Source organism: Balaenoptera acutorostrata, chromosome 11, assembly GCF_949987535.1.
Source record: "Balaenoptera acutorostrata chromosome 11, mBalAcu1.1, whole genome shotgun sequence".
Taxonomy (NCBI): Eukaryota; Metazoa; Chordata; class Mammalia; order Artiodactyla; family Balaenopteridae; genus Balaenoptera; species Balaenoptera acutorostrata.
Genome location: NC_080074.1, coordinates 103,738,967 through 103,755,456, shown reverse-complemented (window position 1 = coordinate 103,755,456; position 16,490 = coordinate 103,738,967). Strand labels below are relative to the sequence as shown.

Here is a 16,490-nt window from a genome sequence, read left to right as displayed (position 1 = left end):
ACCAAAGAGCCATGTGAAAGCCCCTGCACGCTCTAAGAGTTATAGAAATATTTCTCACAAGTTCCCCAGGACACCTGGGTCAAAGGTGATGAAAAGGAGAGAGGCAAAACTTACACCATCCTTTCTACGGCCCGACGCATGCGAGTGTGGAGGACGTTTCGCGTGGATGGCTCAGCACAGGCTCAGCACCTCCCAACAGGCCTCCTGGAACGTCCTGCCCAAGCCACCCACGGACCTTCTCTGTCCTCTCCACGCCACCCTCTTCTTCCCCTCATCTTTCAATGCCAGCCCCAGGTGAGAAACACAGACCTATGTCCATGGTACATCAAAGTAGAAAAACCCTTCTGAAAATAATACAAATGAGGCACAAATGGGACCAGGACGGTTCCACTGGGGGCAAACACCTGGACGTACAGGTGCTCCCTAGAGAAGTCCGACCTCAGAAGAAACCACAGGCTTTGAAAAATGAACGAGCATCAGCCCCTTCTCCGACCCCCATGTGCCCTCTTTTCCCTGTGCTGGCTCCAGCCCTTAGGGATGGCTCTCCAGCTGAGGCTGGGAAAGCCCACAGCCCCCTAAGGGCCGCCCCAGTTCGGATCTCAGGGCCGAAAACCACACTGGCTTCCTCCCCCTCCTCCTGCAGAACGCTCAGCATCGCGGTGGCGTGTGCACGCGCTGGGTCTGAAAGCAGCTCATTAAATAAACAAACGCCAAATCCGAGGGAGGCAGGTCACTCTGCTCTGCACCAGAAACGTATGCTTTCCTACTCATGGAGACAAGATGTTTGAGAGCACAGAGAAGCCATCTCCAGCCCCAGCGCCTCGCCCAGATTCTGGCCGGCAGTCCAAACACCCAAGCCCCTTGTAACTTCGGCCAGTGAATAGCGGTGGGCCCCTCACTGGGGCCAGGTCTTTAACTGTCTCAACGGCTCAGCGAAGCCGGCGCTATCACCGCTATTTTATAAACAAGGAGGCTGAGGCTCCCCTGGCACACCGAAAAATCAGGTCCTGGCGTCAGGGAAGTCAAGGTCAAAGCCCCTCAGGTCTGAGCTTTCCGTAGGCTCTGAGGGGAGGAGAGAAGTCACCTCCATCCCGAGTTGACTTCCCTGTCCAAGTTTGGTCCTCGGGGCATGGACACACCTCCCGAGAAGCCTTGCATAGCAAGGATGGAGGTTCAGAGGTGGCCCATTCAGGGCGAGCTCAGGATCTGTAAGGCCAGGAGAAGTGGCAGCAGGAAGTCCGCAGAGCCCAGGCTGTTGGGACTCAGAGCAGGGTGGGGTGTGGGGGTGAGACATGGACAGGGCCTCACCCAGCTTCCAGGGGAGCTGCACACATCAGAGTCCCCATGAACGGCTGCCCTGGGACTGAGCAGGTGTGCACGGTCTGTGCAGGTGTGCACGGCTGCTCACTAAACAAGCTGCTTACCTGCCTTCTCTCTCTCCCTTCCAGTAAACCAGGATCCTTACCACCCAGCCTTCCCTGCCAAGCCTGGGTGCCCTCCTTCTCAAGGGACCAGCTGGGTGAAATCCTGACTTTTACTGGAAGTTGCCAAGCAGGAACCGGGCAGCACAATATGCAGTGGGTGGGCAGGTGGGGTGGGTATCTCAGGGTTGGGCTGCCCAAGCCCCGTGAGGGTGGGCAGTGAGGATGGGAAGACATATGGGGGCTGGTACACCTGACAACTCCCCACCCCATGGATCCTTTTAAACAGACAAACTAAACTGGGACCTGTAGGTAGATAACCTCCCCTTTTTCTACAGGAGGAGAGGCACATTGAAACTTACTTTAGTTTGATTCACCAGGTAGTCAAGACAGCTAGTGTTTGACCAAAAGCTGTCCTCCCCTCCTTCCATTATAATGGAGTCGGAGCTGGGTACATGGCCACCTAACCAGGGGCTACATTTCCCAGCCGTCTAAGTGGCTGTATCTGGCTGTGTAGTAGTTTTTGACAAAGGAACGTGAGTAGAAATGCTACTTCCAAGCCTGAGCCTTAAAATATTGCCCCTGCCCATCGGCACAACCTTCCCCCCTCCCAAGAGCTGGGCCACAGATGTACCTGAAACCCAGTTCCAACCAGGCAGACAAGGACAGCCCCTCAGAGCAATGGTTCTCTAACTGTAGAGTCTACTAGAATCCCCTGGAAGGCTCTGACACACACAGGTTTCTGGGCCCACCCCCGGGGCCCCACCCTGGTCATTTGCTTCCAGGGGATGCTGATTCTGCTGGTCTGGGGACCACACACTGCACCTGGGGGCGGTCGAGAAAGAAGACGGCAGGATCCTAGATCCCTGCAGGACCGCGTGGAGCACGACAGCCTGCCTACCCTGGACCGTTCCAAGAGAGAAAAACACATTTTGCTCTTTAAGCCACTGTCCTGTCAGGTGTCTGATACAGCCATTCAGCCTTGCCTCTAACTGAATTGTATCTCTAGGGGTCACAGTCTTCTCTGTATGACATCCCACTGAAAAAGAAGAAAAAAAATTCCGCTCCAAGTCCACCTCTAGGGGCAGCAAATTCTTCCTTGATCGGACACACACAGAGCCAGGGTGCAATCTCAGGTGTACGATTCCCAAACTAGACCAAATCACCATGCACACTCTCTCCCAGGTCTCCCACGTTCCCCTGAATCAAATGATCGCCAGATCCCCTTCTCTTCACCACCAAGGTCTGAAGCCTCACGTCCTCATCCAGTCCTTCGGCAGCCACCACGGTCTGCACGGGTGGACCGGGCTAGGGGAGCAGCGGAGGCTGACGGTGAGACGTGAGACCCTAAACCCACCAAGGAAAATCACCGCCGCTCTGAACGGAGACCGCAGGGTTTTAATTCTGATACACTGGGTCTCAAAAGTACCTCTAAAGAGAACAATGCACTGCTGTCAGATGTACTTACTGCTCCCACTAAAACCAGCTTAATTATAGTGAAGAACACAGTCTATAATTTTTCCCACACTCAGAGATGGATCTATATTATAATTTCCCCGACCTTCTTGAATGAATGGATTACGCTTTCCACCGAGAAAGAGCTGCTCTTTTCATCACCCACCTGGAGACACATGCGTGAGGCCCTGTGCAGGGGCGGGGGGCTGCTTGGCCGTGACCCCCAGGGAAGGCTGGCGCTCAGCACGAGGGGGATTTGGTTGGGGAAAGCATGTGTCCTGGACCCCAGGCGAGGGACAGGCGCCGAGGGCTGTCCTCCCTTTCCGTGATTCGCAAAGAGAGTGATGCTAGGAATGTCCGCTAATGGACACGGTGTGGTGTTTACAGAGGCATCGGCACACGGGGGAGGGCAGGGCCCAGGGGATCTGATTCAGGGTGTCCCTTGCTATGCACCAGCACTTTGGGCAGGTCACTGACCCTCTGTGTGCCTCAGTGTCTTTATCTGCACAATGAGGGCGCTGGTGTTCTAGCAGGACATCCTTTTAAGTAAATTTTCTGGTAGAACCTCAACATATAAAACAGATAAACTGCAGCTTCTCTGGCAGAAGGGGTGTGTTAAGCCCCCTTCCCCCATTCAAGCTCACTTGATCACTGTCTCCCCTCCCCCTAAAGCCCAAACCACAAAGAAACCCGCTCTAGTGCTCTCTGAGAAGATGCAGGCGTGAGCTTCTTTATTCTTTAACTACATAGCCATCCTGCACTGTCCATGGTCAGATGAGCCAGGGGAGAGCTGGCGGGGGGGGGGTGGTGGTTCTAAATCCCAGGAATCTAGACCCAGAAGATATTTTTAGAACTGAAAGTGACCTCCGAGATCATCTGAGAGGTCTTTCACTTGATAGATGGTTCGGTGTGTGATGGTCCCCGTTGCCCTCAACCCCATCCTACTTTTTCTCTTTCTCTTTTTATTGTGGCAAAATACACATAACATAAACTTGACCACTGTCACCATCCTAGGTCACTCGCACAGATATATAATAAGGCCAGTGGGTGAGCGGTTCTCGGCAGGACGGAGAGGTTGGTGCTCTTACCATCCCCAGCCCACAGACAAGGAAACTCACTCGAGGGCACGCGAGCCAGCCTGAGATACAAGTCCACCCCCTCACCCACTCCCCGTGCCGCTCCCCCGTCTCCCAGACAGCGTGGCAGGTCGTCCTGCCCAGGCTCCTGTGCCGGCCCCCCAGGAGCACGGCCTAGTTTGGGTTCACTAGGTGGGCTGCTCTCCAGTTTTGGCCGTGGCGTCAGGCTTCGCTGACTCGTGCCCGGCTCCCAGCTGATGGTGACAGCATCTCTGCCAGGAGGCTTCTGCTCTGCTCTGCTCTGTGCCCGCGGCGTGGGCCTGGGGACCCCGGGTCAGGAGGACTGGCCCCTTCTCTCCCCCCAAGGCGGCTCCCAGTGCATCTGACTCGCGCTGTCCAGGCCCTGGACGCAGCCAGGGAGCCTGAGCCTGGGCTGGGTCTTTGGAAGCTGCACCGGGACCTTGGGGGCTGAGCCCATGTGACCAGGGCCGGGCAAAAAGGCTGCCAACCAGACACAGGCCCAGAGGAGGCGGTGGCCAGAGATGCCAGCCAGGCGGTTCTGCTCCAGCCCCTCGGGCGCAGGGTTAGGCTGGAAGCATCGGAAGCAGGTCTTCCCATCACTCCGCCATCCACCCATCGGTGGTCCAGCCGACACCCGGGTGCTAGTGCCTTGTAGAAATCATAGAAGGTCAGAAGGGCTGGGTGAACGTGACCCTGAGAGTGGAGGGAAACCCCCCACATCCACAGCCCCCCAGTGAGCCTGGCAGAAGCGGGGGACACTCTGGGCCTGTGGGCCTCCCAAGCTTGGATTCGGGGCTCACACTGGAGCTGGAGGAACTGGGGGCGATGTTGTTCTTAGAGACCAGGGTGCGCTTCCTCCGTTGTGGGTGCTGAGCAGGGCAGGGGGTAAGACACGCCCCTCATAGTCTAGAGCAGGGGTCCTCAACCCCCCGGGGCCACGGCCTGTGAGGAACCGGGCCGCGCAGCGGGAGGTGAGCGGCGGGCGGGCGAGCGAGCGAAGTGTCACCTGCCGCTCCCCACCGCTCGCATCACCGCCTGAGCCATCCACCAGCCCCCCCGACCCCCACCCCGGCCGCGGAAAAACTGCCTTACATGAAACCGGTCCCTGGGGCCAAAAAGGTTGGGGACCACGGGTCTAGATGGTGCAGGAAACAATCGGGGCCCATTAACAATGGTCCCAGTTCTGACTCAACAAGGATTCGCTGCCAGGCTTGACTCGGGGACCCAAGTCCCCGGACATGGACGCCCTGACGACACTGCTCCCTCCGCCCCCAGCACGGTTCTCTGATGTTTGGTTTGGGCTGTCACAAACACGGAGGGAAAATTAACGTCACCCTTACCAGCTGTGTGACCTTGGGTAGGTCATCCAAGTACCTGAGCCAGTCTCCCCCTCCGCCCTCCAGGGGTAAGAGGGTGCGGACCCCCGAGAGAGTGACCGTGAAGGCCAGGAAGTGTGGCTGAAGCGCAGCTTGCCCCTCCCCCCATCACACCGGCAGCAGCAGTGCCTCCATCGAGGGGACGATCGATGGCAGCTGGAAGGCTTTGTGGCTCTAAGGGACTAGCCAGGCTGCAGGGGGATGCTCTGGCGGGCAGGAGGGGCCCCGTAGAAGCCTATACCACGGTGCACGTGACTTGGGCTTGCGGACGTTCACAACCTGCTCCTGGGAGTCAGAAAGGCACAGACACTCCTTTCCAGGCATCGGGAAATTTAAAAAAAAAAAAGCCCAAATGACACAAAAACTCATCTCTGTTCCCAGAGATGCAGATTGGTACAATTTCTCATTTGCTTTCAAAACAGTGCCTGTCTTGTCTCTGGAGCAGGACGCCGTGGCTGAGAAGTAAGCCTGAAAGACCATTCCTTCCAAGTAGCTGTAGCGTGGAGGCCCCTGAAACTGTATGGAAAAATGTTGCCATTTACGTGCTGGGGTCCCATAGGTTTTAGCACATCCCCAAAGGGGATTATGACTTTGCTCCACAAAAAGGTTAAGGCTCCTTTCTTGGGTAAGTACAGATAAGACCTGGACTACAAACTCCTACGGGAAGGGCTGTGTCTTAGACACAGGCTCAGAGACCCCGTGGGCCCCAGGGATGCAGCAGAGGCCAAGCTGGGGAGGAAGCCAGGTGTCCCGGGTACCCAGACCCCGCTGCAGCTTGCTTTCTGCCAGAGCACACGGACGGTGGATCTATGTGCGTGTGTGTGCAAGGCTGCGGGAAAGGACGCTCATGCACCCAATTCTAAATTCCAATTTTCACTTTGGGTCTTGGATGTAAATCTGCTAGGTCTTAAGTCCAGGAGATGATGTAATTTATCAAAGAGAGTTTGGAAGCTGCTAAGCTCCCTGATAAATAAACCATGTTTCTTCATCCCGGGTCTGTGAAAACATATTTTCTACGGACTTAGAAACCTCCCCCCATCTTGGAAAGTATTAGAATCTTCCCCCTGCAGGAGAGCCAAGCATAGAGAAACTTGTCTTTTTAGAGATACTTGACCTTTCTGGGCAAGGAAATAATGTACTCACATGGCAACTAACCAGCAACCCCCGCACTGTTACCCTAATTCTTTCCAAAAAAGAACTGTAGTTCCATGAGTTCCAGAGGGAGGATGTTATAGAAACGGACTTGGCATCAGAACACCCTAGCTATTGCCCACATTGGCTCCCTAATCGGGTACCAATTACATCATCACCAGGCGTATCACTACCCATTGTTCCCAAGGTTTGGAAAGCTGCCTGCATATCCCAGGTCTAGAAGGTGGAGAAGAGACTTAGACATCAGTTCACCCTCACGTGTTGGCCAGGGAGGCCCAGAGGGTGGAGGCCATTTCTCCACTCTCACCAGGTAAGACTGGGAAGAGCTGGGACTCAAACCCATATCTCTGGTCCTCAGTCCTAGTTTGGGGGTTGGGGGGAGCTGCAGACTCACAGCGCTGCCCCACGGTCATGATCTCTGAGCTCTTGCTGCCTCTGGTCATAACCAAGCCCACCAATACCAGGACATCAGGAGCTAAGGCGCGTATAGTGCTCTGGAGACGCGAGAACTCTAAAAGGATGCCTTGTTACTACTGATAGCGATGATAGTATGCAATATGTAAAATCTGTCTATCAATTTAGCTGCTGATTTTCCAAATGAGGAAGGAAGAATTTAAGAACCCAGCCAGCTCTGTGGGGAGCAACTGCATTTTTGACAACCCAGATGGAATCTTTATCTCCGGATGCTTACGTGCCTCCGGTCCTTGAATTCTTTCTAAGATGGCCCATCAGCAATGCAGCCTTTGGGTGGGCTCACACCCTTCCAAGGACACCCAGGACACTGGGCAAGGCTTGGGAGAACTGGGAATAACTGCTTTACATGTTCATAGGCTCACCGGCTTAGATTTATTGAAATGCCACAGAATGCCTGATTGCGGGCAAGCTTCCCCTCCACTTCCACCGATCCTGAGGCCAGACATCCCCGGGTTTGTTAGCTGCGGGATCTGGGGAAAGTCTTTAACCTCTCTGTGCCTCAACGTTCCCAACTATAAAATGGGGATAACAGCACTGTGATGATTGTAGGAGATAATGTATGTTAAAACCTCACACAGTGCCTGGCACATAGCAGGACATCAGTAGTTTCTAATCCCTATGACATTTCTATAAATGCCCCATGTGCTACATTGTTGGAGGGCCAGCAGTTGCGGCGAAGTACCCTGGGGGAATCTGTCTTCCCTTGAGGGAGTGGTTGGGAGAACAGAATTCACCCTCAGTTATGAGGTGATGGTCAGCAACACAGCCTTCCGACTTCCCAGGCACGTATAATGTTTATTTAAATGATTTCAAGATAGCTCAGAAGTGTGCTTAAATCCCTGCATTTACCAAATGGCTACCTTCTATAAGTTAATGTACTAAAAGACAAACATATATGTAGTAATGAAAAATAGAGCCCAAAGCTAAAATTGCTATTCATGATATTTGTTAAGGATAACATGATTGTTGTAGGTGGTAGTGTTATTCTAGTCCCAAGTTCTGCTTCCTGCAACCATTTCACCTCCCAGGGCCTTGGTTGTGTATAAAATAACAACTACAGTTATGTCCAGCCTTGAAAGAACCTTCGAGGCCTCGCTATCCCCTCCTGCTGGCTTCCTCCTGTCTTGCCTTCTCCACCTAACCATCTCTGACGTTCGCCTGCAAACAGGAAGGTTTAGGTTTGAAAGGCCAAGCCTAAGAGCAGTGGTCTCAAACTTGAGGTGCATCAGAATCCCCTGGAGGGCTGGTTAGAACACAGTTTGCTCCCCGCCACCCCCCCAAGAGTTCCTGAGTTGGCAGGTCAGGTGGGGTCCAGAATTTTGCATTTCTAACCAGCTGGGGGATGTTGACACTGCAGGTCGCAGGCCTCTCTTTGAGAATTACTGCCTTAGGGCAGTGCTTTTCAACCTTAGCTGCACTAGGACACCCTCCCCACCTCTCCCGCCAAGGAATGTAAAAAATCCCCATTCCCAGGCTGCACCCCAGGTGAACTCGGTCGGGATCTCAGAGGGGAGCAGCCCAGAAACCCTGGTTCAGAGGCTAAGCTTCCCTCCAGCCGCGGTGCCCACATCCAGAGCCCTGGGTGCACTGAGCTGTCCATGGCCACAGCCTGGGGCTGATGGCTACGGCCCAGCAAACCGTTTTTGCACGGGACCAGCTCAAATGTTTCAGGCTTTGCGGGCCTCTGGCCTCTGCTGTATGTTCTTCTTTGTTTTTTGTTTGTTTCAGCCCTTTAAAAAGGTAAAAATCATCCTCAGCTTGCAGGTCATCCAAAAACAGTTTGCAGAGCCCTGGAGAACAGCCCGTTATGCAACTATTAAATCTAATGATGCAAACAGCAACTCACAATCAGCATTAATCATACAGTAAATTAAAACCAAGGTAGAAGGCAGACCGTTTCAAAGGAACTAAAGGTACGATATAAACATGGTTTCTCCCGCTAATCTTTTACTTGTTACCATCACTGTTTTTTTCTAACCCAGTTTTCCTTTCTACATTAAAAAGGGAGGGGGGGTGGTAGAGGCAGGACAGGAATAAAGATGCAGACGTAGAGGATGGACCTGAGGACACGGGGAGGGGGAAGGGTAAACTGGGATGAAGTGAGAGAGTGGCATGGACATATACACACTACCAAATGTAAAATAGATAGCTAGTGGGAAGCAGCCGCATAGCACGGGGAGATCAGCTCGGTGCTTTGTGACCACCTAGAGGGGTGGGATAGGGAGGGTGGGACGGAGACGCAAGAGGGAGGAGATATGGGGATTTATGTATATGTATAGCTGATTCACTTTGTTATACAGCAGCAACTAACACACCATTGTAAAGCAATGATACTCCAAAAAAGATGTTAAAAAAAAGGGCGGGCGGGTGGGCTTCCTTCCACCCTCCTCCAGCTCACGGTACCAGTACCTGCTTCCTAGAACTTGCTTGGAACTTTCGGTTTCCAGCAACTTAAAAGCCCCCAGCGACGTGCTCAGAGCTGTCAGAAAGTGCTAACTGCCTTCTGCGTATTTCATTCTCTCCCAGGGCTCCTAGTCCTAACTTCCTGTCTCACCCTCTCTGCCCACAGACAGAGGAGTTTCTTTCTTCTGGAATAAAATTCCTGGCTTCCCTAAGCCTCTGTGTGTGCAAAACACACTCCAAACTGTGGAGTCACGTGGCACCTGCACGTGGCCCCTTCTCCCCCTCCCCCTCCTCTCCAACCCTGAGAGCACTGGGTCCCTGGTCACTAGGCCACTCCCTCCTCTGTCCCAACCTATCTGCTCAGTTTTGGCATAAAAAGAATCGTACCCGGAGCAGCTGGTGAACTTCTCTAAACGGGCCTCAGAACTCCTAGAGGCTTTGTGCTTTCCAATCTGTTCCAGACCTCAGACGAAATGGACAACACCCACCTCTACTCCTTTCCTTTGTTCTTTTCTTCTGAGCCTTTAAAAACCCCTAGAACCTGTTAGTGAATGACCTAAGCTGACTTTTAAAAAATGTAAATGATTTAAAGCAGAAGGGTGGAGGCCTGGAAAGGAAACAGCAGCCTCCAGCATTTTCCAAAGATATAAATCACAAACAGGGATCCGAGAGCACTTAACCAGCCCACTTGTTTAAAGGATTAGTTCTGCCCTAACTGGGCCACCATCCAGAACTGTGACCCACATGAGGGTCCTCGCTGGCTTCCTGGGCCAGAAACAAGTATAGCCTCACAGGGCCCCGTGCCTGCTTTAATGCTCGGCTGTTTCATCTCAGAATTCTTAATAATTTATCTTTGAACTTGTGTTTTGTAAGTGAAGTCTCACGGGACGGTGGGCATGAATGTGAGCTGGGGAGATACACACAGTATATGGACCCACTTCTTTGATGCCGCATTTGACCTGGTGTTCCTGATGCCCCAGGAGCACAGAATCCCAGGGCATCCTTGATGCACAGGGTTCAGAAAGCCTCAGAGAGAGTACAGGTAAGGAGTCACGTCCATGATAGGGCTGCCCGGGAGGCCAGGCCCCCTGCTGGAACCAGAGCTTGATTCAAAGCCGACAGAAAGCTGTGCATTCTGAGAAACACCAACAACCAAGGGCCATCCTGCGATAGCCTGTCTTTCCCGATTTCTGCTACCTCCTGCATTACTCACCCACTTACACTGATAATGGTGACACAGGAGGAAAGGAAGGACAGCCTTTTCCTTTTCCTTTCTGTCCCTCCTTTACCACTAGGCCAAAGGTGGTGTGTGTTGATGGGACGTGTGTGTATCAAGAAGTGAAACAAAAACACCTGAGTTAGCTTCGTGCCCCATTTCTACTGTCCTGGTAGGAACAAAATACATGTGCACATACGAGCTGTGAAATAGGAATCGTGCCATTTTGGTGATTCAACATATGAGTTAAATGCTCATCTATTTACATTTAAAACAGGCGTTGCACAATATAAAGGCGAATGTAAAATTCATGCAAATCATTCAAAATTTTAATTTTTCTTTACTTACAATGTCATTAAAAAGCAAGTAAAAAAAAACACGTTATGACAAGTCAATAAAGAGGCCATGGAAGAAAGGAAAAAGCTTTGTATTTTAGTACCTATAGGCACTTTTTCCTGCTTTTTGAGTTAAGGGCGCAGGGGTAGGGATTTCTCCTTGAGGCACAGTCTTAGGCATGGCTGAGGAGTGCTTCTGAAATATCCGCCCAGTGGACATTTACCGAACTCCTACTGTTCGCCCAGCTTTGTGCTGGTTGCCAGGAAGAGAAAGTCAATTTCCATCCTCCAGTAGCGGTGAGGAATAGCATTCTGAAACCCGGGTATGGGACATTGTTTTCCAAATGTCAGAACCCTCGTACGTGTCTAGTAAAGGGGCTTCTGAGAGGGAAATCTCTTTACGATATTTCAAGGAACTTGGGCTTTTACCTGTCAAAAATGCTTCAGAGTTCAGCTACCACTCTACATGGGCAACCAGGATAGGTAATGGTTTTTTATTAAAATTTTGCAATCGGTTCCAGACCTCAGGCAAACTGACACAAGCTGATTCACTGAGAGTGAATCCCTATCAGTTTTGTGGCTTTAAATAATTTTTTCAGATGGAGAAACAAATTTTCATTTATGTTGAAATTTGGCTGATAAAAAACTTTCAAAACATGGGGTCCGTGTTTAAAAACAAGAGGAAGAATCCATAGGTCAGGACAAGGGTGAGAACCACTTTGGGCTACCTCTCCCCCCAACCCCCCCCAACACACATTACCATTGGAGAGGGTTTGAGTACCCTACTCATGATCTCAGCAGATCAGGGACCCAGCGGAGGAACTTCCCGTAACATTTCCTGTTACCTCTGTAACATCCTCAAGTCTTGAATTCTTGGTATTTGACAGCAAAGCTCCTTAAGCCTTTAAGAAGGGCCATGTGCGTAGCCCCCGAGGAGGGGGGCAGTGAGCTTGGATGGGAGAAGTTCTGGAATACAGCCAGCTCCTCTTGCAGGTAGGGAGGGGAATGGCCCAGTTGGAAGGGCACCCAGAGGAGGTAAGGGGCGGGGCTGGCCTGGCGGGGGAACCTCGGGGACCTGAAGCCAGGCTATGACCTAGAGACCATCTCCTCCGCTTACAGAGCAGGAAAGGTCACAGAAGGTGCTCAGGAGAAGGCAGAGTCCAGATTCCAGGCTGGACAGCTGACCGCCCCAGGCTCTCTGCCCCCCGGCACTTTCCCGATCCTTCTCTGAGCTCCAGCTGTGGCCTGGGTGAGACCCCCTCCCCGCCCCCGCTGCAGTCTGCACTCAGCTGTTCTCTCCTCCCCTCCGGGGAGTAAGTTTCATCTCCTTCACAACTGGATGCTCGGAGGTCAGGGCTGGGTCTTTATTATTCTCAGGCCTGGAGGACCAAGGCTCTGGCAGGCACACAGGGAACATGAGAATACTGACCCCCGCCGAACCCCTCTTCCCCCTCTACCACCTCTATTGGCTCTGCCCTCTGCCTGTGCCCTCTTGGAAGGTTAAACCTTCTGGACCCAGGAACGCACAAGAGTCAGCCCAGCAGGGACGCGTACAAGAAGCAAGGTCAACGGTCAGAGGACTTAGCAGAGGGCTCTGTCCTGCACTCAGTCCCTTCTGTCCACTTCTCCCGTCCCTCTCCTCAACCAGCCACCTACAACAACCCCCAGACAACCCAACCTCCTTCCCCGTCCTTGGGTGAACTACTGATGCCCAGCCCTTGGGGTTTAGCAAAGGTGGTGAAGAACTGTATTCTGTGCCCCAAAGCTGGGCACAGCACCGGACAGAGGAGTCACCCCGCCATTCACAAATGAATTTACAAGAAGCGACAAAGGAGGGATGTTTTCCGTGGCTGCTTAAATACAGGGCGTGGCACGCCATCCACCTCGCTCTCCGGGCTCAGGAATCACTCCGAGAGAAGCGCGTCCTCCACTACCAACTGCTTGAGAAAAACCAGGCTGAGCAAGCTACTGGGGAGAGACATGTCCATCTGGGCAGTCTGCCTGGGACACACCCAAAGGAGAATGATGGCAGACGGGAACCCCACACAGGCAGCTCTCCAGTATCAGCGTGTGTCCTATCCACTCTGTGATGTCCACTGTTTCCTCCTGGTCCAGAACCCCGCATACACCTTGATACACAATCCTCTTCACATTAATCTTGACCCAAAGCTCAGGAAATTAAACCAGTTGCAAAAGAGCAACCATATCATGAATTCCACGGCCAAGCAGTGATGCCTGATGGGATGACAGCTCTGTGTGTCTGAAGCACAGCCTTTGGTCCTCCCCGAGGGCTGAGTGTGTGTTACTCCCCGTCCCAGTACCGTTATTTCAACTTGGAGCTGAAAACGCCCCATTGTCTTCGGATGCAATGGTTTTCTAGTTTTATTTTAATGGGACGGCCCTTTCTTCAAGGGAAGTCCTACCTGGAAGCCAGCCTGTAACTCAGATCAGTCCCGAGCTGGGGTGTGCAGAGCCCAGGGCCCTGCCTATGGGCCCGCTCCCCCACCACAAGCTCCCAGGAGCACAATGTGAAAGACACGCATCCATCTCTCTTATTGAGTTACTCACTCACTCTCTGACACAGCTTCTCCGGAGCACCTACTAGGTTCCAGGTGCGGTGAGCCAGCAGGTAACAGGATACAGGAGGCCCCTCCTCGGCAAAGCTCTCAGTGTGGCTGGATGCAGCTGAGGGAGGTTCAGATGGCGCGGAGAGTGCTAGGAAGGAAACAGATCAGCGCAATGTGACTGAGGCCGGGAGGTGGCCACTTTGGATAGAGGGTCACTTCCTCTCCGAGGACGTGAAATGTGAGCTGAGACCAGAACTATAATCTGGAAAGATGCTGATTTTGACCAACAAGGAAACAGACACAGAGAGGTGAAGGGACTTTCCCCAGGTCACACAGCGGGTAGGAAGCCGAGCTGCACTGAACCTGGGTTTCCAGGGCTCTTTACTAAGCAGCTACTACAGGCCAAGAAGCCTTGGTGACAGGTGACATCCAGGGGTGACAAACCACAACCACATCCCGGTGTCTGGGGCTGTGAGGACTCTTGACACCCTCCCTGCCCTCCTCGGCAGGTACAGCGTTGGTCCTAGAGGATGCCCTGTGACCAGAAGATGGAACCCTGAGGTTGGTGACCAGGGACGGAGAGCTCCCTCCTCTGCCATCTCCCTGGCCAGAACTGTGGAAGGTGCCCTGACTGCTTCTGGTGGTGACAAGCAGAGAAAAGCCAGCCGGTGGGTGTGAAGGTCCCAGCCCACCCGGAGGAGGGTCTCTGCACAGCTGAGCTGCTCCAGGGCTATGATTTGAAGACCTGCCAAGCCGGCTGACCTCTTGTGCTGTGGAAGCATCCACACCAAAGGGACAGCACCAGGCAGGCCTGCGAATACCTCACACTCCAAGGGATCGAGGCCCGGCGCTGGGCAGACACTCCTATCTCTGGAATATTCCAGGGAGCGGCGTGAAGACAGCTCCTGCTGCAGCCCACAAACCTGGCCCCCGAGGCATTCCCCAAAGCCCGATCAGCGCGCCCGTGGGCCTAGCCTTCACCCTTTGTCCCTGGAGCCTCCCCGCTATCAAAGCACTTTGCTTAGCTAACTTGAGCCTCCAGACACCTCCCGAGGTGGGCAAGACAGCAGTCATTAGTCCCATTTTGCACACGAAGCAACTGAGTCCCAGGGGGACAGGCACAGGGAACACGCTACTGCCGTGGTGACCCTCCACCAAGTTCTGGTTCAAACCCAGGTCTCCAACTCCACCTTTAATCCAGCTGCCCACAGCTAACCACAGACCACCCGCTCCGGCCGAATACCACCCAGGTCTCTCCCCACATGTCCACCTACCCTAGGCCCTACAGTGCACTTGGGGTTTTTCCAGGAGCTCCCTTTTCTCTCCATGCCACCCTGCCCCACAGTGGGTGCCCACGTGCTGAGACGGCCAGCACTCACCCCCACACCCTCGGCAACTACTGAGACCCAGCTTGAGATGCCCTCCTGAGCCCCTTTCATATTTCCAGCCAAGTCATGTGTGTGAACGTACAGCTGGTGAAAACAATACACCTAGAACCTTCCACACCTCCTGTCCTTCCATACCAAGCCAGCCAGCCGCAGGCACAGGAACAGGCAGGAAACACAGGTGACAGGGCCTGCAGAGCCGGGTTCCCCCAAATGCACAGATACGCCCACGAAACTTGTGGACCACCCTGCCAGGCAGACGGACCCACCGAGAATGATCCTGTGCCCGCACAGGAGACACGCCAGCTGCCAACACTGGGCAAGCCCTTGCCGGGGGTACAGAACCAAGGACTATACTCATTCTAGTTAGGATGGCTCTGGGCCTGTCACCTCGGGCCCGTGCATAAGAGCCACCAGAAGTCCGGGTGGACAAAGAGAATGACGTGTGGAGGAGGGACAGACGCGCACTGAGGTCCCGAGCTCCCTCCCGAGACACTAAGTGCAGACGGGCAGTCTCGGGAGGACGGGTGGGAACACGGCAGCCAGCGGTGCGTGCTCGCCCCATCCTGCCCCCATCCTCCCGGGAGTCGGCTTCCCCGGGCCCGCCGGGCCGCGCTCGGCTGCGCAGCTCTCAGCCCCTCCCGCGGGAGTCCCGAGCGGCCGCCGGGCCCCCTCCCGCGCCCCCGCCCGCACTCACCGGTCGCGGGCTCCGCAGCGAGGGCCGCCGGCGCCAGGGCGGGGCTGCAGGGCCAGCGGGCGAGGACCGCAGCCGCGCTCAGCCCCGCGCTCGCTCTGCACTTCCTGCGGCCGCGCCCCGCCTCCTGAGCGCCCACCCCCGGCCCCTCCAATGCCCGGGCTCCTTCTCCCGCCGCCCCGCCGGCCGCCCGTCTTTGTTTGGGGTTGGCCTTTCTCCCGTTCGGAGCGCACGAAGCGAATCCAGTCCGAGTCAGGGCAGCTGTGCGGTGGCCCGGGGTCCCTGCGAGGAGGGGGGATGGATGGGTGGATGCGTGGATGGGTGGATGGATGGATGGATGGATGGAAGTCGGGCGGCTTGCAGACACCCTACCCGGGCCTCCCGGAGGTCTCCCTGTCCCCCAAGTCGGCCCCTAGTGGGGCGTGAAACCCCGCAGGGTACTGGGGGAAGCTGGCCGTGGGAGTGTGCGGGGACTCTAAGGACCAGCCCGTGTGATCACAAAGAGCCTCCCCTTCCTCCCCGCTTCCCCCCAGACCCACGTACACAAGGAAGACCCCATCGCAGCCCTGCCCCTCTGAGAGTCCTGTGGGCCGTCCGTCAGCTTTCCATTTCCTGGGCTCTGGGAGTCAAGGTCTCCTCCTGGACTGGAGAAAAAAGCAAGAGTCGACACAGCCCATCTGTCCCGCCCTGGCCCAGAGCAGGGGCAAAGCTGCCTGAACTGGATCCAACCGGTGGGGCCTGATGGTTACTGTTACTTCCTAAAGCAGCAAAGGCCTGAGCTTACCTGACCGTGGTCTTTTCAAATTTGAGCACAGAGAGCGCCGTTACCCATTTACCAGGCTGCTGGGCCAGGGAAGCCAATGGGGGCGGGGAGCTGACAGCCATCCTCCCCGCACCCTGGGCTGTGAAAGGGGG

General features: G+C 54.5%; 1 protein-coding gene across 6 annotated transcripts in view; it reads right to left on the bottom strand.

Annotated features, from left to right (window-relative positions):
- Positions 1-16,201, bottom strand: part of TSPAN11 (tetraspanin 11) — a 64,035-nt gene extending 47,834 nt beyond the window's left edge. Inside the window, exons 1-2 of one of the 6 annotated variants that reach the window (XM_007170220.2) lie at positions 16,119-16,201; positions 13,498-13,644 (exon numbers count right to left, since the gene is read on the bottom strand). In XM_007170220.2, coding sequence (XP_007170282.1) covers positions 13,498-13,644; positions 16,119-16,134 — 163 coding nt within the window. In that variant the 5' untranslated portion in view covers positions 16,135-16,201. Of the gene's footprint in view, positions 1-13,497; positions 13,645-15,150; positions 15,188-15,578; positions 15,698-16,118 lie in introns of those variants that run through there. The other 5 variants (XM_057557594.1, XM_057557596.1, XM_057557597.1 and 2 more) reach the window with 5 other exon arrangements.
- Between the last annotated feature and the right edge of the window lie 289 nt (positions 16,202-16,490).